This window comes from Macaca mulatta, chromosome 8, assembly GCF_049350105.2.
Source record: "Macaca mulatta isolate MMU2019108-1 chromosome 8, T2T-MMU8v2.0, whole genome shotgun sequence".
Lineage (NCBI taxonomy): Eukaryota > Metazoa > Chordata > Mammalia > Primates > Cercopithecidae > Macaca > Macaca mulatta.
The window spans coordinates 76,330,234-76,355,577 of NC_133413.1; the positions used below are offsets into that span (position 1 = coordinate 76,330,234).

At 41.1% G+C, this 25,344-nt stretch overlaps 1 protein-coding gene across 2 annotated transcripts in view; it reads left to right on the forward strand.

Annotated features, from left to right (window-relative positions):
• Window positions 1–25,344, forward strand: part of MTFR1 (mitochondrial fission regulator 1) — an 85,947-nt gene that overhangs the window by 14,914 nt on the left and 45,689 nt on the right. For both annotated transcript variants that reach the window (XM_015145459.3, XM_015145465.3), the window contains exons 2-3: window positions 9,038–9,183; window positions 20,757–20,855. In XM_015145459.3, the coding sequence (XP_015000945.2) occupies window positions 9,118–9,183; window positions 20,757–20,855 (165 nt within the window). In that variant the 5' untranslated portion in view covers window positions 9,038–9,117. The remainder of the gene's footprint in view (window positions 1–9,037; window positions 9,184–20,756; window positions 20,856–25,344) is intronic.

A 25,344-nucleotide genomic window follows, 5' to 3' on the forward strand; every position in this document is an offset into this window, starting at 1 on the left:
AAATAATAATTTGAAAAAAACATCTGTGAGCCAGGCACGGTGGCTCACGCCTGTAATCCCAGCACTTTGGGAGACTGAGGCAGGTGGATCACCTGAGGTTGGGAGTTCAAGACCAGCCCAGCCAACATGGCCAAACCCCATCTCTACTAAAAATACAAAAAATTAGCTGGGTGTGGTGGCGCACACCTGTAATCCCAGCTACTTGGGAGCCTGAGGCAGGAGAATCTCTTGAACCCAGGAGGTGGAGGTTGTGGTGAGCGGAGATCGTGCCATTGCACTCCAGCCTGGGCAACAAGAGTGAAACTCTGTCTCAAAACAAAACAAAAAACATCTGTGGTGGTTAATTTTATATATCAACTAGACTGGTCTGAGGGATGCCCAGATAGCTGGTAAAACATCACTACTGCTTTGTATTTGTGAAGGTGTTTCTGGAAGAGATTAGCATTTGAATCTATAGACTGAAGAAAGGCATCACCAATCCCTTGAGGGCCTGAAGAGAATAAAAGACAAAGAGAGAGCAAATCTGTACTCTGCTTGAGCTGGGATATCCCTCAGGCCCTCCCTCAGGCCTTCTCACTCAGCCTGAGATTTAACACTGTTAGCTCTGTTGGCCTTCAGCTTGCACATAGCAGATTGTGGGACTTTCTAGCCTCCATAATTGCGTGAGCCCGTCCCTCATAATAAATCTGTTTCTATGTATCTATATTCTGTTAGTTCTCTCTGGAGAACTCTGACTAAATACACTGTTTAAAAAAGGAGCAAAACTTGCACAGAGATGTTTAGAGTAGCTTTATTCATAGTTTATCAAAATGTGGAAGCAACCAAGGTGTTCTCCAGTAGGGGAAGGAATAAATAAACTGTGGTATCTCTGTAAAATTCTATGTTATTCCACACTAAAATGAGCTATCAACCATGAGAATACATGGAGGAACCTTAAATGCATGTTACTAGGTGAAAGAAGCCATTATGAAAAGGCTATATACTGTGTGATTCCAACTTCATGGCATTCTGGAAAAGGCAAAACTGTGGAGACAATAAAAGGATCAGAGATGCCAGGGGTTGGGAAGGAGGGTAATTAATAGGCGGAACACAGGATTTTTAGGGCAGTGAAACTATTCTGTATGATATAATAATGGTGGATACATACCATTATTCATTTGCCGAAACCCACAGAATGTACAGTACTGAAAGTGTACTGTTAGGTAAACTGTGGACTTTAGATGATGATGTGTCACTATATGTTCATCCGTTGGAATAAATGCACCACTCTTGTGTGGGATGTTGATAGTGGGAAGACTGCCCAATTAAGAAATCTGTACTTTCTACTCAATTTTGCTGTACATTTAAACTGCTCTAAAAAATAAACTCTATTTTAGTCTGTAACCCCAGCACTTTGGGAGGCTGAGGGGGTGTATCACTTAAGGCCAGGAGTTCCTGACCAGCCTGACCAACATGGTGAAATCTTGTCTCTACAAAAAATACAAAAATTAGCCGGGAGTCGTGGTGCATGCCTGTAATCCCAGCTATTCAGGAGGCATGAGAATCTCTTGAACCTGGGAGGGGGGTTGCAGTGAGCCAGGATCCTGGCACTGCACTTCAGGCTGGGTGACAGAGCGAGACCCTGTCTCAAAAATAAATACATAAATACATAAATAAACTCTGTTTTAAAAAATGAGCGAAAGGCCAGGCGTGGTGGCTGACACTTGTAATCCCATCACTTTGGGAAGCCGAGGCGGGAGGGTCACTTGAGGTCAGGAGTTCAAGACCAGCCTAGATAACATGGCAAAACCCATGTTTACTAAAAATATCAAAATTAACCAGGCATGGTAGCATGTGCCTACAGTCCCAACTACTTGGGAGGCTGAGGTGGGAGAATCGCTTGAACTTGAGAGGCGGAGAATGCGGTGAGCTGAGATCACACCATTGCACTCTAGCCTGGGCAACAGAGCAAGAGTCCGTCTCAAAAAAAGAAAAAAAAAAGCAAAAGACTTAAACAGATACTTCACAAAAGAAGATATCAAAATATCCCCCAAAATGTGAAGAGAACACTAGAATTGCTAAAATTTAAAAAGTACTAACAATACGAATTATTACTGACAAAGATGTAGAGTACCTGGAGTTCTCTTAATTACTCATGGGAGTGTAATTTGTCCAATAACCTTGGGAAATGTTAGGCTCGCCCTTTCTCTCTCTCTCTCCTCTCCCTTCCTTCCTTCTTTCCTTCTTCTTTCCTCCCTCCTTTCCTCCCTTCCCCCCTTCCCTCTTTCTCTCCTTCCCTCCTTCCCTGCTTCCCTCCTTCCTTCCTTCTTTCTTCCCTCCTTCCCTCCCCTCCCTCCCTTCTTTTTTTTTTTTTTTTGAGATGGAGCCTTACTCTGTCACCCAGGCTGGAGTGCAGTGGCACGACCTCGGCTCGCTGCAGCAAACTCCGCCTCCTGGGTTCAAACGATTCTCTTGGAGTAGATGGGATTGCAGGCATGCACCACCACACCTGGCTAATTTTTGTATTTTTAGTAGACAGGGTTTCGCTGCATTGGCCAGGCTGGTCTTGAACTCCTGACCTCAAGTAATCCTCCCACCTCAGCTTTCCAAAGTGTCAGGATTACAGGCTTGAGCCATTGCACCTGGCCACGTTAGGCAGTTTCTATTAAAACTTTATATATCTTTTTTTTTTTTTTTGAGACGGGAGTTTCGCTCTGTCTCCCAGGCTGGAGTGCAGTGGCCGGATCTCAGCTCACTGCAAGCTCCGCCTCCCAGGTTTACACCATTCTCCTGCCTCAGCCTCCCGAGTAGCTGGGACTACAGGCGTCCGCCACCTCGCCCACCTAGTTTTTTGTATTTTTTAGTAGAGACGGGGTTTCACCGTGTTAGCCAGGATGGTCTCGATCTCCTCACCTCGTGATCCACCCGTCTCAGCCTCCCAAAGTGCTGGGATTACAGACTTAAGCCACCGCGCCCGGCCTAAAACTATATATATTTTATAATCTAACACTTTTACACCTGGGTGCTCAAGAGAATGCTCAAGAGAAATGATCATTTATGTGTACCTTGCTATCTTTGTGTAAGAATTATCTTAGCACTCTTACTTGTAATAGCTAAAAACAAACAGATGAATACATGAATTGTGTTACAATAATATGATGAAATACTTTACAGCACTGAAAAAGAACTGTAATTCATAAACAACCTGAATGAGTCTCACAGTGTTGAATGATAGAAGTCAGAAGGCACAACTAACACATGGTTGCAAATGTTAGAATAGTGGTGGTTAGATAGGCAAGGCATGAATATTGACTCAGTTCTTAAACTGTTTCCTATCTAGATCTAGGTGGTGGTTACAAAGGTATATACATATGTAAAAATTTGTTGGACACTTATGTGTACATTTTTCTGTGTAGGTTATACTTTAATTTAAATAAAAATGATAGGTTTTCCCTTTTTTTGGATATGGAGTCTCACTCTGTCTCCCAGGCTGGAGTACAGTGGCACAACCTCAGCCCATTGCAACTTTCGCCTCCCGCATTCAAGCTATTCTCCTGCCTCAGCCTCCCAAGTAGCTGGGATTACAGGCACACACTACCATGCCCAGCTATTTTTTGTATTTTTAGTAGAGACGGGGTTTTGCCATGTTGGCCAGGCTGGTCTCAAACTCCTAACCTTAGGTGATCTGCCTGCCTCGGCCTCCAAAAGTGCTGTGATTACGGGCGTGAGCCACTGCACCCTGCCAAAGAACTATTTGACGTTTTAGTTTTTCATGCTTTTTAAAAAATTTATTTATTTATTTACTTTGAGACAGAGTCTCGCTCTGTTGCCAGGCTGGAGTACAGTGGCATGATCTCAGCTCACTGCAACCTCTGCCTTCCGGGTTCAAGCCATTCTCCTGCTTCAGCCTCCCAAGTAGCTGGGACTATAGACATGTGCCAACATGCCCAGCTAATTGTATTTTTAGTAGAGACGGAGTTTCACCATGTTGGCCAGGATGGTCTCTGTCTCTTGACCTCATAATCCGCCTGCCTTGGCCTCCCAAAGTGCTGGGATTACAGGCATGAGCCACCACGCCTGGGCTTTAATGATAGGTTTTCAAACCCCACATAAAACCACCCTTTCTCCTTGCCTGCTTTTTGCCAGTCATTTCCAGCTTTGACCTCATTTTTGGTTCTTTGTTCTTCTTATTCACCATTGGCTCTCAGAGGATTCATTTATAAAACTAATAATAGATCCTGGTAACATTAAAATATATCTGCCTGATCAAAGATATAGTCACAGACCTTTTATAGTAATCAATAAATATATATTCCTGCCAGTGCTTAGCACTCTACTGCATAGTTTCATCTAGATATACTTCTGTCATCTTAGACTCACCTTCATTGAAGAGCTTTACTCTCCAGCATTTCCTTATCTGATAGCCATAATTTCTGTCATCTCCAATCAAAACCTTGGAGTAATTTGATTTTCCTCTTCTTCCTTATTGTGCTAGCCAACCACTTTACATTTGTTGTTGTTGTTTTAAAAAGAGATGGGATCTTGCTTTGTTGACCAGGCTGAACTCTAACTCCTAAGTTCAAGGGACCCTCCTCCCTCAGCTTCCTGAGTAGCTGGGACTTCAGGCATGCAACGTCACACCCAGCTTTAGCCAGCTACTTTACCAAGTTAGGTTAATTCTTACTTTTATTGGCATCCTGAATCCATCTATTCTTTTCCATTCCTGTTAGTATTAACCTACTTTTTTAGTATTTTTACTGAAATGGCTAATGTATTATCTCTATTAATTCCTACAACTCTGTGAGTACTGTTCCTATCTGGAGATAACATGTTAATACTTACCATTTAGTAGGTGGCACAACAAGGGTACAGACTCAAGTCCAAAGCCTTCATACTTCAATATTTTATGTCATTAGTTTGAGAATATAAATGTGTTGAAAGTTGAATGTAATCACAATATGAAAAAATTAAAATAGAAAACACCCGGCTGGGCACAGTGCCTCAGGCCTGTAATCCCAGCACTTTGGGAGGCCAAGGTGGATGGATCACCTGAGGTCAGGAGTTCGAGACCAGCCTGGCCAATATGGGGAAACCCTGTCTCTACTGAAAATACAATAATTAGCTGGATGTGGTGGTGCACGCCTGTAATCCCAGCTACTCAGGAGGCTGAGGCATGAGAATCACTTGAACCTGGGATGCAGAGGTTGCAGTGAGCTGAGATCATGCCACTGCAGTCCAGCCTGGGCGATGGAGTGAGACTCTGTCTCAAAAACAAAAACAAAAACAAAACACTTAAAATTTCGAATAGGTTTTTCAAACTACTCCTTTTTTGTTTAGTTGCATGGTTATAGTGGATAAAAGCACAGACTTATGGAAACATCTAGTTTGAGTCCTAACTTTGCCACTTATAAACATGTGACCCTTACTCAAGTTACACTAACTGTGCTTTAGTTTGCCCCTCTACAAATAGAAGATAATTTAATACCTACCTTAATAAGGTGGTTTGTGATAATTGAGACTTTATATGTAATGACCTAATAAGCATACAAATGTTCCTGATAATCCCGGGTACATAACAAATGTTCTGTGAAGTTAGCTCGTTATTAATATAATTTAGTGGTGTTTGGACATTTTAGCTAAGGGTTCTCATTTGGAATGCCAATAAATAAAGGAGACTAAAAGCATTATTTCACTAATTCAAATATATATCAAAAGTTATTTTACACTCCCTGGCACCATAATCCCTCCCATTCACTCTGTGCCCCACTTCCCATACCCAGATATACATACTGTATGTCTGATAGAATTATAAAGGTAAGTGAAAAACATATTAGAAAGTTAGAACTTTCTGGCCGGGTGCGGTGGCTCACACCTTAATCCCAGCACTCTGGGAGGCTGAGGTGGTGGATCGTCTGAGGTGAGGTCAGGAGATTAAGACCAGACTGACCAATATGGTGAAACCCTGTCTCTACTAAAATACAAAATTACCCGGGCATGGTGGTGCATGCCTATACTCCCAGCCACTTGGGAGGCTGACGCAGGAGATTTGCTTGAATCCGGGAGGCGAAGGTTGCAGTGAGCCAAGATCGCACCATTGTACTCCAGCCTGGGCGACAAGAGCGAAACTCAGTCTCAAATTAAAAAAAAAAAAAAAAAAGGAAGGGAAAGTTAGAACTTTCCATCATGTTAAAATTTTCTATAGAGCAAAATATGTATACTTTTTTTTTTTTTCAGCTTTTCAAAGGATTAAAAAATAATACTTAATTTAAACTTTGGTGAATTCAGCAAACTTTCTTCTTTTTTCAGTTTTTCTCTTTTTTTTAGATGGAGTTATGCTCTTGTCGCCCAGGCTGGAGTTCAGTGGCACCATCTCAGCTCACTGCAACCTCTGCATTCTGGGTTCAAGCGATTTTCCTGCCTCAGCCTCCTAAGTAGCTGGGATTATAGGTGTATGCCACCACGCCTGGCTAATTTTTGTATTTTTAGTAGAGATGGGGTTTCACCATGTTGGCCAGGCTGGTCTTGAACTCCTAACCTCAGGCGATCTTCCTGCCTTGGCCTCCAAAGTGTTGGAATCACAGGCATGAGCCACTACACCCGGCTGAATTCAGCAGATTTTCTAAAATAACTGTTCTACCATATTGAGTCAAACTCTTATACCTAGGTTCTAGGTTTGTCTAATAGGATTTCTGTTTCTTTTTCCCTTTTTCTTTTTTTTTTTTTTTTTTTTGAGACGGAGTCTCGCTCTGTCGCCCAGGCTGGAGTGCAGTGGCGCGATCTCGGCTCACTGCAAGCTCCGCCTCCCGGGTTCACGCCATTCTCCTGCCTCAGCCTCCCGAGTAGCTGGGACTACAGGCGCCCACAACCGCGCCCGGCTAATTTTTTGTATTTTTAGTAGAGACGGGGTTTCACCGTGGTCTCGATCTCCTGACCTTGTGATCCGCCCGCCTCGGCCTCCCAAAGTGCTGGGATTACAGGCGTGAGCCACCGCGCCCGGCTCTTTTTCCCTTTTTCTTAATATAGGCTTTTAGCTCAGATTCTCATATGAACTCACACCCTTTTATACTCCATCCTGTCTTCCCCCACTGCTGTTCATTTTTACCCATGATGCACATCCTCCTCCTTTCATCAGCATTCAGCTTTTTCAGTTTATTTTCACCCAGCACTTTGCACATTTGTGGCATCTTTACTTTTCTTCCTATTCTCTGTGTTATCTATAAAGTTATTCTCAAAATGTAGACCACAAACTGTTTCTGGTCATGATGAGATAAAGGGCTTACATCACTATGTAAGTCAACTATAGCATACAGCATACTGTTTTGTTTAGCTGATTTTTTAAGCAAGATTTTCTTTTTTTCTTTTTTTTTTTTTTTTGAGATGGAGTCTTGCTCTGTCACCCAGGCTAGAGTGTAGTGGCGTGATCTCAGCTCACTGCAACCTCCACCTCTCGCCTGCCTCAGCCTTCTGAGTAGCTGGGATTACACGCATGCTCCACCACACCCAGCTAATTTTTTTTTTTTTTTTGTACTTTTAATAGAGATGGGATTTTACTATGTTGGCCAGGCTGGTCTCAAACTCCTGACCTCAAGTGATCCGCCCACCTCAGCCTCCCAAAATGCTGGGATTACAGGCATGAGCCACCGCACCCAGCCTTTAAGGAAGATTTTCTTTTTTTTCTTTCTCTTTTTTCTTTTTTTTTTTTTTTTTTTAAGATGGAGTCTTGCTGTGTTGCCCAGGTTGGAGTGCAGTGGTGCCATTTGCAACCTCTGCCTCCTGGGTTCAAGGGATTCTCCTGCCCCAGCCTCCCAAGTAACTGGGATTACAGGTTCCTGCCACCACGCCCAGCTAATTTTTGTGTTTTTAATAGAGTTGGGGTTTCATCATGTTGGCCAGGATGGTCTCAAACTCCTGACCTCAGGCAATCCGCCTCCCTTGGCGTCCCAAAGTGCTGGGATTGCAGATGTGAACCACCACACCTGGCCTTAAGCAAGATTTTTACAATGAGAGAGCAGTGTATTGATTCGTATTCTGATGCAAACTCCCTTATCTTGTTAGAGACCAGCACTTCCAGTAAAGTCGTCTATACCATACAAGTTAACATTGTAATTCTGTCAGATATACAGTGTATTGATGGGGAGTAGGGCAGACAATGAATGGCAGGGGTTATGGTGCTAGTGAATATTAAAAGATTTATTCATTGGTTTTGGTCTTTCAGCATCTGAATTTCTGTTTTGTATTTCTCGAATTCCTTCCTTTATGATTTTTGGTGGGAAGCTTAACCTGCTTGTTACTATAGCCAGGTGCTTGCTTTGTCAGCCTTCCTTTTACTGTGACACGTGAGCTGCGGACTTGGTCTAGCAAATACACCAGTACAGACAGCATCTTTGGAGCTGGGGACATGGAAAAGGAGGAACTGCATGGACCCTGTCTGTGGTGGTAGTAACAAATGCAGTGGTGTTTTCCCAGGGCCAAGTCTGCTACAGTTTTGAACGTCCTTGGTTGTGTAGCCTATAAATTGGGTTCTCTGAAGATTGTTATCCCCCAGATATCTTTTCATAAATGTATTTTTTACTTGAATTAGCCAAACTAGGTTTTTGTTGCTTCCAGCTAAGAACACTGACTGAAAAAAATACTAACAAAAGAAAACAAAACACCTTATACTGTTACAGTTACTTTAAGCAAGCTGATCACAAGCAAATCTTTTTTTCTCTTAAATTCCACATGAAGTTTTTTTTTTTTTTTTTTTTTTTTTTTTGAGATGGAGTCTTGCTCTGTCACCCAGGCTGGAGTACAATGGCACGATCTTGGCTCACGGCAACCTCCACCTCCTGGGTTCAAGCGATTCTCCTGCTTCAGCCTCCCGAGTAGCTGGGATTACAGGCATGCGCCGCCACGCCCGGCTAATTTTGTATTTTTAGTAGAGATGGGGTTTCTCCATGTTGGTCAGGCTGCACATGAAGTTTTAAAAATGTTTTAGGCTTGCTCTGTGAGACATGTAGACAGTACAAATTCTAAATAATAATGATTTCATTTTAGTATTTGCATTTTAAATTTTCAGTGTGTTTTATGGACCATGTGCTGCTATGTATGCCTGAAGAAGTACTTGAAATGCAAATTTGGGGAGACTTTGCCATATAAATGCTTGGCTGGATTAAGCGCCTAATTAGGATGGTTTTTCATCAAGTTGGAGTAAGCATGCAATCGGTGAGTGCTCAAAATTCATTTTTTAAATCCCGACATTTAGATATTTTAAGAATTTTTTCTGAGAAAATGAAATAAATCTATATATGACCAACATCTTGAATTCAATATGTTTATGTACTGTTTAATTTGCTTTCTATTTAAATCATAGAAGTGAATCTTTTCTCAGTATCCAAAGTAAGGAAGTAACTTTCTGGGTTACATTGAAAACTTACCAGTATTCATGTGACCATTAAGAGCAATATATTTGTTATTAGTGAGGAAAAGGCTTAAATAAGCAGAAAAATCATTGCATAAAATATGCTTGGCTAACACTTGACAGCACTCTTAATGTTGTAGAATTATTAACATTGAATATTAACATGCTGTTATAATGTGTTTAAACAACACGGTTATTTAAAAGTAAGTCATGTCTCTTAAAAATAACAACTATTGATAAGAAGGAAAAAGTTACTATAATGATTATTCTATGCTAGAGATGTTAGTTTTCATCTTGACTTTTTTTATAAGTATTTTCTACTAATATATAGTTTGTTTAGACCTATAAATTATTAGAGCAAGTATTGTGCCAAGCACATTTTGTAGAATATTTTGTTTTACATTTTCAGATTCGTTTTTTTCATGGCTATGACATAGAGTTAAATTTTATTTATTGAAGATATAGGCAGGTTACATAATTTGAATATGGGTATACTTTTTTTTTTTGACAAGGAGTCTTGCTGTATTGCCCAGGCTGGGGTACAGTGGAACAATCTCAGCTCACTGCAACCTCTGCCTCCCAGATTCAAACGATTCTCCTGCCTCAGCTCCCTGAGTAGCTGGGATTATAGGCTCACACCACCACGGCCAGCAAATTTTTATATTTTTAGTAGAGACGGAGTTATACCATTTTGGCCAGGGGGGTCTTGAATTCTTGACTGCCCACCCTGGCCTCCCAGAGTGCTGGGATTATAGGCGTGAACCACTGTGCCTGGCAGAATATGGGTATACTTTTTAGTGCACTTTTACTTTTTTGTTTTTGTGCCCGAACTTTGAATCTCCCCAACTTCCAAGATTACATCTGTTTTCTTCAGAGATTAAACAGTAGAAACCAAATAAAATTATCTTTGTTTGTAGCTGCATAATTTTGAGATTATTAGCTTGAGGATAAGCAATAGGAAAATGACTTGTAAATTTATTGGTATTTTCATCTATTTCAGATATACGTTCCTATGTTTTAAATTTCACTTAGTGGCCAGGTTCAGTGCTTCTTTGGGGGACGGAGGCAGGAGGATGGCTGGAGCCTAGGAATTCGAGACCATCCTGGGCAATATCGTGAGACCCTGTCTCTACAAAAAATTTTAAAAATTTAGCTGGGCATGGTGGCACATACCTCTAGTCCCAGCTATTCGGGAGGCTGAGGTGGGAGGATTGCTTGAGCCTGAGAGGCAGAGGTTGCAGTGAGCTGAGATTGTGCCACTGTACTCCAGCCTGAGCAATAGAGCAAGACCCTATCTTTAAAAAAAACAAACAAAAAAACTTCACTTAGCTCAGTTTTATCATCGTGTGGATTGACATTTTAGTAATGACAGCAAAAGTTTCTTTTTCTCTTGCTTGCACAAGGAAGGGAAGTTTTTGTTATTTATGATTTCCAAAAACCAAAGCTTTATAATTTCTATTTACTGTAATTTTAGTAAGAAGTATAGTTTAATGTTAAGATTGTGGGTCCTGGATTTAAACACACTTGAATCTGAAATTTGTCTCTGTCAGTTATTGCCTTCTTCTGCAAAGTAGCTGTAAGAATTGCTACTGCTGAGTTACCTGTGGATTAAATGACAGTGTATGTAAAGCATCTAGCACAGTGGCTTGTACAGTGTAGGTACATTCAATAATAGTTTCTTACATTTTTGCTGTTACCAGCCTCCCACCCCAAGACAGGTCAATATGAGTAGTGCTAATTGAGGCCAAAGGATAGAATTCTGTTCAGGCACAGATAGCACGCTTTATTTAGCTTATTCACTTTAAGCTGGAAAATGGGTGCCTTTCATCAAAGAATGGACCAGCTAAAGGAGGATTAACGTGCTCAAAATACTGTAATTACAACTGAGAGTCCTTCCTACTAATAGCAGATTAGCAAGATCTATTTTTAACTTATTGAAGCTAGCATATAATCATCAACTTTAATCAGCTGAAAATTCATATAAAAACAAATTTTCTTCTAACGTAAAGCAATGTGATCTTTTGGGGTTAACTAATTTCCAATATTTTTTAGCTTGTTGCCTAAGAATAAAAATACAAAGGAATCTTTCAAGATTTTATATTTGGGCACCAGAAAATAAAAGAAGCTTTCTTAGCTCTACCTTTCAGTGATTAACATGTGTTTTCCTATTGATCTGATATGTACAGGCATATCTTAGAGATACTATGAGTTTCATTTCAGATCACCACAATAAAGTGATAGTGAAATACAATGAATCACTTTTTTTTTCTTTCAAACAGTCTCACTCTGTTGCCCAGGCTGGAGAACAGTGGCACAGTCTTGGCTCATTGCAACCTTCGCCTTCTGGGTTCAAGTGATTCTCCTGCCTCAGCCTCCCGAGTAGCTGAGATTACAGGTGTGCGCCATCACACCAGGCTAATTTTTAAATATTTTTAGTAGAGACAGAGTTTCACTATGTTGGCACCTGATGCTTCTTCATCTTGCACTTTTATGTTATGGAGATGACTTTTTTCCTTATGCCTCATTAACCAACTTCTGCTAGCTTCAACTTTTCTTTTGTAGCTTCCTTGCTTCTCTCAGCCATCACAGAATTGAAGAGAATTAGAACCTTGCTCTGGATTAGGCTTTGGCTTAAGGGAATAGTGACTGGTTTGATGTTTATTTTCTCTATATCAGAAATAAGGCCTTCTTACTTTCTTATCATTCATGTGTTCACTGTAGCAGCACTTTAAATTTCCTTTAATAACTTTTCCTTTGCATTCACAGCTTGGCTAACTATTTGGTCCAGAGACCTAGTTTTCAGCCTGTCTGTACTTTCAACTTGCCTTCTTCACTAGGCTTAATACTTTCTAACTTTTGATTTAAAGTGAGAGACATGCAATGCTTCTTTTTACTTGAACACTTGGAGATCATTGTAAGGTTAAACTGGCCTAATTCCAGTGTTATTTTGTCTCAGAATAGGGAGGTCTGAGATTGCGGAATAGCTGGTGGGTGGAACAGTCAAAACACACATAACATTTATCGATTAAATTTGCCATCTTACGTGTGCTCAGTTCATGGCACCCCAAAACAATTAAAGTAGTAACAAATAACATCAAAGATCACTAATCATAGATTACCATAATAGATATAGTAAGAATGCGTAAGTCAGGGCCTGGCATATAAGGGGGCTGGGGGTCAAGGGGAGGTGGAGCATTAGGACAATGCATGCGTTGTCCTGATGCATGTGGGGCTTAAAACCTGGATGACAGGTTGATGGGTGCAGCAAACCACCATGGCACATGTATACCTATTTAACAAACCTGAACATTCTGCACATGTATCCCAGAACTTAAAGTATTAAAAAAAAAAAAAAAAAAAAAAGGCCAGGCGCCGTGGCTCACGCCTGTAATCCCAACACTTTGAGAGGCCGAGGCAGGCGGATCACAAGGTCAGGGGTTTGAGACCAGCCTGGCCAATATAGTGAAACCCCGTCTCTACTAAAAATACAAAAATTAGCCAGGCGTGGTGGTGGGTGCCTGTTGTCTCAGCTACTCAGGAGGCTGAGGCAGGAGAATTGCTTGAACCCAGGAGGCGGAGGTTGCAGTGAGCTGAGGTGGTGCCACTGCACTCCAGCCTGGGCAACAGAGCAAGACTCCTGTCTCAAAAAAAATATAAAATAAAATAGTAATGCATAAGTTTGAAATATTGTGTGAATCTGCAAAACATGACACAGATATGAAGTAAGCACATACTGTTGGAGAAATGGCGCCAGTAGACTTGGCTTGACACAAGGTTGCCACAAACCTTAAATTTGTTAAAAGAACAATATCTCTGAATTGCAGGAAAGTGAAATGCATGCCCAGCTAATTTTGTATCTTTGGTAAGGATGGGGTTTCACCATGTTGGCCAGGCTGGTCTCGAATGCCTGACCTCAGGTGATCCGTGCACCTTGGCCTCCCAAAGTTCTGGGATTACAGGCGTGAGCCACTGCGTCAGTCCTTTTAAATGAATTTGATACTGTGCTTGAAAGCATTCCAAGAATGAAAACTGCCTTCATCCTTTATTTTATCTCTTTTTTTTTTTTTTTAGAAAAAAAGGCTAGCATAGTGGTTCATGCCTGTAATCCCAGCACTTTGGGAGGCTATGGTGGGAGGATCACTGGAGTCCGGGAGTTTGAGGCCAGCCTGGGCAATACAATGAGATGCCATCTCTACAAAAATTACAGAAATTATCCGGGCATGATGGTGTGTGCCTGTAGTCCCAGCTACTTGGTAGGCTGAGGTGGGAGGATCACTTGACCGTGGGAGGCGGAGGTTGCAGTCAACTGAGATCATGCCACTGCACTCCAGCGTAGGCTACAAGTGAGACCCTACTTCCAAAAAATAAAAAATTAAAAGAAGAAATTACAAGCTTTTAGATCAGATTTTGTTTTGTTTCATTTTTCCCGTTAGAACAGCCAGTGGTGATTGCCTCATTGTCTTTGACTCTGCACACTAATATTACTGTAATAGCCATCCCTGCTTGGCTTACTGTGTCAGTGCTTACTGTGGCCAGTGCTTTTACATAAATTGCCTATATTCAATAGAACAGTGCACATTACAGATGAGAAACCTGACGTTCAGAGTGTTTAACTGCCTTCACCAAAGTTACCTAAGTAGTAGAACTATAATATGAACCCAATTCTGATTCCAAAATCCTTTCTCTTTTCAGTGTACTTTGCTACCCTTAGAAGGGAAAGATGACTGTTAATGTTTATTTAAAACATTATATATGGCCTGGTACAGTGACTCATACCTGTAATTCCAGCACTTTGGGAGGCTGAGGCGGGCGGATCACCTAAGGTTAGGAGTTTGAGACCAGCCTGGCCAACATAGTGAAACCCTGTCTTTACTAAAAATACAAAAATTAATTGGGCATGGTAGCGCATGCCCATAGTCCCAGCTACTTGTGAGGCTGAGGCAGAAGAATCTGGCTTGAACTTGGGAGGCAGAGGTTGTAGTGAGCTGAGATGACGCCATTGCACTCCAGCCTGGGCGACAGAGCAAGATTCCTTCTCAAAAACAAAACAAAACAAAAACCATTATAAATACCTTAACTTATTTAATGCTCATAGGCTCATGAAGTAGATAATATCTCCATTTTATAGGTGAGAAAACAGAAGCATAGAGGGGTGAATAATTTGGCCAGCTTTATACAGGCAGTAAATTGGTAGAGGCTAATTTTAAAGCCAGGCCTCTATGCTACAATGGCCTGTTTCTCTTTACTATCTTTTATTTTCCCTCAACATTGTTTGAATTTAAAACCACATACTCACATATCTCCAAACTTTTTATGTACCTAAGCAAAAATGTTTTTAAATTGCAGGAAGTAAGAACAGTGTGACACAAGCTAATGTGATTCTGATTAATTTCAGTATTTTATATTCAAGGAAAAGTTACTATAGCAGGTATTTATAATAATTTGTATTATTGTACTCTGGTTTTCTTTTGGTGCTTTGGAGGAGGAATGTGAGTAAGGAAGAAGAGAACTGAGGGAAGTGTTAATCTTTGGTTAAGGATTTAAAAATTGTTACAGAATTTCATCTTCCCATTTTCACTCATTCCCCCTTCCCAACACACACTTTTGATTTTCCCTTAGCTCCCTGAGAATTAAGAATTTACATTTTGTTGGGTCCTGACTTTTTAAAGATCTGATTAACAGTATAGGTCCATGTGTAATTTTAGGGATACATGAACCTCTGCATTAATGCATTAATATCACATAGTTTGTCTTGAAAAACATATTTTCTTTTTTTTGTTTGTTCTTTGAGATGAAATCTTGCTCTGGTCCAGGCTGGAGTGCAGTGGCGTGTTCTTGGCTCCCTGTAGCCTCTGCCTCCTGGGTTCAAGTGATTCTCCTGCCTCAGCCTCCTGAGTAGCTAGGATTACAGGTGCCCGCCATCACCCCTGGCTAATTTTTGTATTTTTGGTAAAGGCAGGGTTTCACCATGTTGGCCAGGCTGGTCTCGAACTCCTGACCTCAAGTAATCCACCCTCTTCGGCCTCCCAAAGTGCTGGGATTACAGGCGTGAGCCACCACACCCAGCCAGAATTTTCTTAAAGTTAAATTTATAGTTTTTCCTGCTAAAAGTTGCCCTCAAATAATAATGTACATTAAACTAGTCTATAATAAATGAATTACCACATACAGCTTGAGTGCAGTCATCATGGATGAGACAGATGACAGCTTCAGATTCCAGCCTCACACGTCAACACTTTCTACAATAGCATTTCACAATGTTAAAAAAGAACAAACTACTTTCCTGTTGTCATCCTCCTCCTTGCTGTCATCACTTTCAAGCACTGTTGCTAAATGTTATGGACTGTCATTACTAGACACAGACATGCATGTGCGCACACACACACAGATTCACTGTTATTTAAAAGCAGTTTTCATAGATAAAGCATGGTTTTTCTGTTTAGCTATTTCTTTTCTTTTTTTTTTCTTTTTGAGATGGAGTCTCACTCTTCACCCAGGCTGGAGTGCAGTGGCACAATCTTGCTCACTGCAACCTCTGCCTCCGCCTCCTGGTTCAAGCAATTCTCCTGCCTCAAGCCTCCTGAGTAGCTGAGACTACAGGCGTGTGCCACCACGCCCGGCTAATTTTTGTATTTTAGTAGAGATGGGGTTTCGCCACTTTGGTCAGGCTGATCTCGAACTCCTGACCTCAGATGCTCCACCTGCCTCGGCCCCCCAAAGTGCTGGGATTACAGGCGTGAGCCACTGCTCCTGGCCCTGTTTAGCTGTTTTTGTTTTTGTTTTTGTTTTTTTTTTGAGATGGAGTATTGCTCTGTCCCAGGCTGGAGTGCAGTGGCACAATCTCGGCTCACTGCAACCTCCGCCTCCTGGGTTTAAGCCATTCTCCTCCCTTAGCCTTCTGAGTAGCTGGGATTACAGGCGTGCACCACCACACTCGGCTAATTTTGTATTTTCAGTAGAGATGGGGTTTCACCATGTTACCCAGGCTGGTCTTGAACTTCTGAGCTCATAATCTGCCCGCCTCGGCCTCCCAAAGTACTGGGATTACAGGCGTGAGCCACCGTGCCTGGCCAGCTATTTCTTAATGGCATTGGATTGTCTTATTTTCTAAATGAAATTGGATTATTTTGCCAGGCATGGTGGCTCATGCCTGTAATCCCAGCACTTTAGGAGGCTGAGGTGGGTCAAGAGATTGAGACCATCCTGGCCGACATGGTGAAACCCTGTCTCTACTAAAAATTCAAAAATTAGCGGGGTGGGGTGGCGTGCATCTGTAGTCCCAACTACTGGGGAGGCTGAGGCAGAAGAATTGCTTGAACCCGGGAGGCAGAGGTTGCAGTGAGCTGAGATCATGCCACTGCACTCCTGCCTGGCGACAGAGCAAGATTCCGTCTCAAAAAAAAAAAAAAAATTGGATTATCTTATGATTTTATGACCATTTTCTTCTCCCTGCCTTCTCTCTTACATCTAAAGAAATACTAAGGACAGTTTCTCTTTAGAGAAGTCTTTCCTTCTCTAAACTAGCATACTGACAAGACATAGTTCAGCCACAAGTTACGGTAGGAGATGCACTTGGGTCATACAGCCTCCCAATGCACAGATGGTGACTTTTCAGTACCATCTGTTCACTGTTTCTGCACAGCCATTTACAATTTCTCCCCCTCTATGAGGGCTGAATAGAAAAAAATAGAAAAGTAGTCAGACCTAGTTTTAGAGTTCCTGGAAATTAGCTATTCTTTCCCCTCACTTTTTCCTACCATCCGATAAAGGTTATGGCTCTTCCTTCTAAATATTTCAGTCATTAGTTTACACAGACCCTTATTTGATATTTATTGGTGCTAAGTACTATGTAATTCACAAGTAACAGAAGAACACATTATGTTAGTCTACTGTGTATGCTTGAAAAAATAATCAAATAAAGCAATCTGTTCTTTCCCTTCCTTTAACTTTGTACAAGATACCTAAATAATCTATTCCTTATAATTAAAAGCTGAATCGGCTGGGCGTGGTGGCTCATGCCTGTAATCCCAGCACTTGGGGAGGCCAAGGCGATTGGATCACCTGAGGTCAGGAGTTCGAGACCAGCCTGGCCTAAGTGGCGAAACCCCGTCTCTACTAAAAATACAAAAATTAGCTGGGCATAGTGGCGCCTGCCTGTAATTCTAGCTAGACAGAATTGCTCTAACCCAAGGAGGTGGAAGTTTCAGTGAGCCAAGATCACGCCACTGCACTCCAGCCTGGGTGACAGAGTGAGACTTTGTCTAAAAAAAAAAAAAAGCTGAATCATTGGCCACTTCTCTTGTTGAAGGCACCTGGTATTTTTCTGATATTAAACAGATGGAAGCATAATAGTTGACTTTTCGCCCTCAACATGTATAGTGAAGAATGCTAAAAGCTGGCAGAAACATTAGTTCCTGACCTTGGCAAATCCTTTCTAAATTTTTCTTTGTGAGCTTTTTGTCCTCTTCATCTCCAGGCAAGACCTTTGCTTGCTGGAGGGGAGAAAGATTCACTGTAGACTGTCTAATTGTCACAACATGATGCACAGATAGCATTCCACTTACACTACCTCATAGGAGAGTTTTGACTTGTGACTAAATAGAAGACTCAAGAAGAGAAATGACTGAATGGTGTACTTACTTTTGCCCTGTGGATTTATTTGTAAAAGATCAGGATCTATTAAAATGTATAAGGTAGGGCCGTATGCGGTGGCACATGCCTGTAATCCCAGCACTTTGGGAGGCTGAGGCAGGTGGATCACCTGAGGTCAAGAGTTTGGGACCAGCCTGGCCAACATGGTGAAACCCTGTCTCTACTAAAAATACAAAAAAATTAGCCAGGCATGGTGGCATGCACCTCTAATCCCAGCTACTGTAATCTCAGCTACTTGGGAGGCTGAGGCAGGAGAATCACTTGAACCTGGGGGGCACGGAGGTTGCATTGAGCCGAGATTGCTCCACTTCACTCCAGCCTTGGCGAAAGAGCGAAACTCTGTCTCAAAAATAAATAATAATGATAAGGTAAAGAGTTTGCTTAAATACTGTCTTAGAATTATTTGCCCATGTTTGTTCTTTTTTTGGTGGATAGTCTGATGTTGACATTGTAGAACTGCGAGGCTTCCCATGTTTCTCTAGTCAGAATGTTTTCCTTTCCCTTAGTCCTCACATGTTGTTAAGACTACTTGTGTCATAATCCTGTACGATTATTGATGTGAATGATGTTTTCTTCTAAGCTTCAGAGTAACTTTGCTTCTTAATATTCTTTGTATACTATTCATATTTTAATATTGTTATCTTTCTTTCTACTTACCAGTTTTCTAATCTTTGCCATCCTTTTTATTTACATTTCCAAAGCAAGAGCTGTCATTTTTGTTGGTTATTGGAGTCACTATAGGTTATAAGTACTTTTTGGAACTCTTCTAGGTAAGATTCAGTGAAACCTTGGAAAATATCTGATAAAAATTATATGAAAGCTATGGCAGGTGCCGGGGGTATTATATATCCTTCTATGATTTCCACTTTGTTGGTTTTTTTCTCAGGGGGAGAGGGCGGCGGGGGGACATGGTCTCACTCTGTTGCTTAGGCTGGAGTGTAGTGGTGCAATCCTAACTCACTGCAGCCTGGAGCTCCTGGGCTCGAGGGACCTTCCTACTTTAGACTCTCCTTTAGCTAGGACGACAGCATGCATCACCATGCTAATTTTCCAATTTTTTGTAGAGATGGGGGTCTCACAGAAAGACTCCAAGCTGGTCTCAAACTTCTGGCCTCAAATGATCCTCCTGCCTCAGCCTCCCAAAGCACTGACATCACAGATGTGAGCTACTGTGCCCAGCCCTGAACCCCACACTGACTCATACTGTTATCCTTGAGTTAGACTTGATTGCTAAAATTTAAGAAATGAAGTAGTTTCTGTGCTCGTTTTATAAGCTGTATATGCTTTTATCTAAGGGTCTAGTTTCAGTTAGGTTTTGGAGCCTCTACAGTTTACAGTGACCAGTTGTTTGGTTATGCTGTTTATATTGGGGTAATTTCATTCTTTAAAGTAGAATGATCACGGATTGATCTTAGAAAAGGGGTAGTATCCATTTCTCCAGAATTCATACTCAGCTGATTTGGTTTTGTTTAGTCTTTAGCATATAATTATTTTTTGAGTTTCTTGTTTTATTTTATTTTTGAGACAAGATCTCGCTTTGTCACCCAGGCTGGAGTGCAGTGGTGCGATCTTGGCTCACTGCAACCTCTGCCTCCTGGGTTCAAGCAGTTCTCGTGTCTCAGCCTCCCAAGTAGCTGGGATTACAGGTGTGCACCACCATGCCTGGCTCGTTTTTGTATTTTTAGCAGAGACGGGGTTTTGCCTTGTTGGCCAGTCTGGTCTTGAACTCCTGGCCTCAGGTGATCCACCCGTTTCGGTGTCCCCAAGTGCTGGGATTACAGGTGGGAGCCACTGCACCCAGCCCTATATATATAATTGAATGTTAAAATTTGATGAATTAAGTATAATAGTCATATAATTCTTACTCTTTTCTTTTACAATTGCTTTTAATAGCATACTACCTTTCTTCACCTCTTCTATCCAGGCTTTCAAGTGTAGCACTCAAAACAGATGGATAGTTTTTCTCTTTAAAGAGAGATCATATATTTGGGGAGAAGTTTCAAGGTACAATTTATAATGATTTAACTAACATTCAACATGTGTGCTTTTTTTTTTTTTTTGCTTTGAGGGTTCGTTTTTGTCTTTAAGCATAGCATAATGTCCTGTTTTATTATGATTTCATCTGAGAAATTCTGCTCAGATGAAATTTCTTACCTTTCCTCTGTGGAGTAGGCCTCCCAAGAGCAATATGCCTGGATTTCAGCCTTTGCTCACCCTTGGCCAAGCATTCTTGTGCAGCAAACAACATGAAGCACCCTGCATGGTACACATTCAGATTCCGAACTTTGTACTAATTTGGGATTGTTTTGAAAAGTCTATTAGAGCAAAAGTAACATGTATTTAAGAAAAATTATGTATATAAAAATTCTAAAACTAAAAATATAGCAGAAGAGATAAAGTAGTGTTTCTGTTGCAGGATAGTATGAAAACCTGATGAAAATAGAATTTTTACTGTAAGTATAGTATTTAAAAATTACTGGCTAGTTTATATTTTTATATAATACCTTACATTAAACTTGACTGAATTAATAATTTCTAGATAGATAGATAGATAGATATTCTTTATTTTTGGATTGAGAAACAGTAGCTTATTTGCCATAACATTTAGAGCATTCTGATCCTGTAATTAATGTGTTAGTATGTCATACAAATAATTGTCTAATGCCTTTTCTTAACAGTTCTGTACATCTTGTAATTAAGCTTTCGTTTTTTCCTACTTCCTCAGGTACTTTGGTCTAGGAAGCCATATGGTTCGTCTCGAAGTATCGTAAGGAAAATTGGTACTAATTTGTCTCTGATTCAGTGTCCAAGAGTTCAGTTTCAGGTACTATATTTTATGTATTTTAAGTATTTTATTAATATGTACATTAGAAATATAAATAGGCAAGATGGTTTTAAAAGTATTTTGTTTTTGAGACTTTTTACCAATTGATGCCACTATCAGTACAATAAAAGAGGATTAAAAACCACCATTAAGCCTTTCTAATTTTAGTTTCTCTGTGAAGTGATTGAGATCTTTAAGACATTTATCCTTCTTAAGGATGCATATGTGAAGATATAGGAGCATATAATAAGCTAAGCAGTTGTTAATTCCTAGGTGACTTCAAACATAGGCTTTATATTATTTCAGGTGCTTTATGTACCACCATTATTTTTCTTCTGTAATTATACCTTCCTCTTTGGATAGCCACTCAGTTCCCCTGATTTATTTTTAGATCTCTGTGTATGCCATATAAGTTGCTTTCCCTGTCGTTGGTTTCACGCCCAGCATTAATTATGGGATCCATTGCCTCAGCAATGACAGTGTCAAGACAAAAAGGTGATTCTGGTTCTCTCAGTGAGGTGATAGTCAAACCATGAGTTAGAACTTTTGAAAGTCTTAGTCTTAGAACTTTTGAAGGTCTTAGTACAGTATTCTCTTTTAGCACCAAATCTGGAGCAACTCTGTTCTTTGCTTGGAGATATTGCTATTTTCCTTGATTTGTACTTTTGTTCCTTTCTTTTTTTTTTTTTTTTTTGAGATGGAATCTTGCCTGTTGCCAGGCTGGAGTGCAGTGGCAAGATCTCAGCTCACTGCAGTCTCTGCCTCTTAGGTTCAAGCACTTCTCCTGCCTTAGCCTTCCGAGTAGCTGGGACTACAGGTGCACACCACCACACCCAGCTGATTTTTGTGTTTTTAGTAGAGACGGGGTTTCACCACGTTGGCCAGGATGGTCTTTATCTCTTGACCTTGTGATCTCCCCATCTTGGCCTTCCAAAGTGCTGGGATTACAGGCGTGAACCACTGTGCCTGGCCTTGTTTCTTATTGTTATTATAGTATTCGACATTTATCACATAACTTTGTTCTTTTTTTTTTTAGTAATTCTTTACAACCGTAATGTAACAACATTTCAGTTCAACATTGAATAATATAAAATTCAATAGATATCTCTGCCACTTTTAAATAATAGATTAACATGTGGAGATGTGGAGGATGTATTTAACTCATTCAGAAGTTCAGAAGTGCCCACATGTACCCGTTTGATAACATGTCATGTTCTTAAATCACTCCTCCTGATAAATGGAGGTGAAATTTGTTTCTTTTTCTTTTCTTTTTTTTTTTTTTTGAGAGAGAGTCTTGCCCTGTTGCCCAGGCTGGAGTGCAGTGGCGTGATCTCGGTTCACTGCAACCTCTGCCTCCCAGGTTCAAGCGATTCTCCTGCCTCAGTCTCCTGGAAAATCGATTTCTAAATAAGTGGTAGAAATGAGCATTTATTCAGGTTGACCTGTGTGGTAGAAATTAGCATTTATTCAGGTTGACTGACAAGATTGTTCATTGCTGTGTTTTATAATCCTGCTCACAGATTGACTGGCTAAACCTTTGTGCATCAATCTAGAAATGGATAGACTGGAGCTGGGCGCATGGCTCACTCCTGTAATCCCAGCACTTTGGGAGGCTGAGGCAGTTAGGAGTTCAAGACCAGCCTGACCAATATGATGAAACCCCGTCTTTACTACAAGTACAAAAATTAGCCAGGTGTTGTGGCACACACTTGAAATCCCAGCTACTCAGGAGGCTGAGGCAGGAGAATCACTTGAACCCGGGAGGCGGAGGTTGCAGTGAGCCGAGATCATGCCAGTCCACTCCAGCCTGGGTGACAGAGTGAGACTCCGTCTCCAAAAGAAAATAGAAAGAAATTGACAGATTGGAACTTTCCAAGAAGTAATTTTTTATTTCAGTCTAGGCTTTAAAAAAAAAGAAAAAAAAACTCATGAAGTCAAACATGCAGAGCCTTATTTATATATTTATTTATTTAATTGAGAGGGAGTCTCGCTTTTGTCGTCCAGGCTGAAGTACAGTGATGTGATCTTGGCTCACTGCAACCTCTGCCTCCTGGGTTCAAGCCATTCTCCTGCCTCAGCCTCCTGAGTAGCTGCGATTACAGGTGCCTGCCACCACGCCCAGCTAATTTTTGTACTTTTAGGGGAAATGGCGTTCACCATGTTGGCCAGGCTGGTCTCAAACTCCTGACCTCAGGTGATCTGCCCATCTCTGCCTCCCTAAGTGCTGAGATTACAGGTGTGAGCCACCACGCCTGGCTGCCTTTTTCCTTTTTAATAATCAAAATGAAGAAATCTGTGGTAGTAAGTCTCTCAAGTACTTTCCAAGAATTCAGTTCATTTAGACATGAACTGCTGCTTATTTGCCAGTTTCCTTCAAATAGCTATTATGTTAACTAAGGTTTATAAACTTTTTTCTGATTGTTCAATTCCATCAGTTTCTTTCTAGTTAACTATCTTACCTCCCTCCTAGTTCCAGGAAAACTTACTTCAGCGTTTGCGTTCGTATAGCTAGAGACATGGAGATATCTAACGTTTTCTGATTGCAACTCCCAAGTCTGCCTTGACAGTCAATGGGCTGAAGTACTAGAGTCACGTACATGTACTTGGGAGAATTCTCTTTCTGGATGTTATCAGTCTATTAAAAGGATATGAGCAGAAAAAGAGGATTCTATTTAACTCATTTGAACTGCATTTGAAAAGAAATGGATTAACATAAGGAGAAGAGTAAGGTAAAAGAAATATTGATGACCTACTTGAGAATGTAGTAGAGACGGAAGCCATTTGCTTATAGTGAGATTTTTATTTCCAGGTATACTGAATCTTTTTTTTTTTTTTTTGAGACAGAGTTTCGCTCTTGTTGCCCAGGCTGGAGGGCAATGGCGTGATCTTGGCTCACTGCAACCTCCGCCTCCCGGGTTCAAGCAGTTCTCCTGCCTCACCCTCCCAAATAGCCGGGATTACAGGCATGCGCCACCATGCCCAGCTAATTTTGTGTTTTTAGTAGAGATGGGGTTTCTCCATGTTAGCCAGGCTGGCCTCGAACTCCCGACCACAGGTGATCATCTGTCTCGGCCTCCCAAAATGCTGGGATTACAGGCGTGAGCCACCGTGCCCGGCCCATACTGAGTCTTTTTAAATTCAACATCGGTGTTAAAGTATTCTGTCTGGTGGCCGGGCACAGTGGCTCACACTTACAATCCCAGCACTTTGGGAGGCCGAGGTGGGTGGATCACCTGAGGTCGGGAGTTTGAGACCAGCCTGGCCAACGTGGAGAAACCCTGTATCTACTGAAAATACAAAATTAGCTGGGCGTGGTGGCGCATTCCTGTAATCCCAGCTACTCGGGAGGCTGGGGCAGGAGAATCACTTGAACCTGGGAGGTGGAAGTTGCTGTGAGCTGAGATCGCACCAATGTGCTCCAGCCTGGGCAGTAAGAGTGAAACTCTGTCTCAGAAAAAGAAAAATAAAAAGTATTTTGTCTGCTACTTAGTTAAATGTTTTACATATGCTATCATCCTTCTGTATCTCCATTGCTTCTTTATCAGAAATATAAAAGATGTAGTCTTCAAAATGTATAGAGGATGCAGTTCTGAGTAATAATATTGAAAATGCATTTTCCCCCCTATTTTTATAGCTCAATTTAGGGACTAATTGACGTGGAATATATCCAGGCTATCTGGGAGTCCAGTGTGGGTAAATATTATTATTGAAAGTCTGAGACTGGGAGTCTACTGTGGGGCACAGGGCAAGTGGACATCATTATACTGAGACCATATCCAAGTTGAAGTGGATTAAACTGAGAACAGGACAGTCATGGGGTCAATTCAGAAAGTGAAGTTGGTTAGTCAAAACCAGTCTTCCCATTGTCTTCGGTGATTTCACTGTCTTTTGGAGAACCCATCTGAAATGCAGCCTCCTTTTTCTTTGCTTCCTCTACTTCTGTTGACTTTCACTTTCATTCCTTTCCTAGTATTTGCATCACTGGCAACAGCTCAACCCTGTCAGCCTTGAAACCGTTTCACCTTTGAAATTTTAGACCTCAGTATATTCCTTCTAGATCATAGCGTCTCCTCCCTGTGCTAGCTAACCCATGTATCTTTGGTCAAGAAAGACTCTTATGTAAATGATAGGCAGTACAGGCACATTCCTTTGTGTTTTGAGCATTAGATGAGATTATCCATGTGAAGTCCTGGGTATAATGACTCATACATAGTGAGTGCAGAGTAAAAGTACTACTGCTAGTAGTGGTTTTGTTATTATCGTTATTGCCCTTTTATAGTTACAGAGCAAATTATCTTACTTGGTTTTCTAATTTAACTCCTTTGGGAGGGGGGCAAGGGATAAAAGACAGCATATATGGTGCAGGGTATACTGCTTGCATGATGGGTGCACCTGGATCTCACAAATCACCACTGAAGAACTTACATAACCAAATGCCACCTGTACCCCAATAACTTATAGAAAAGTAAAATAATAATAAATAATTTAA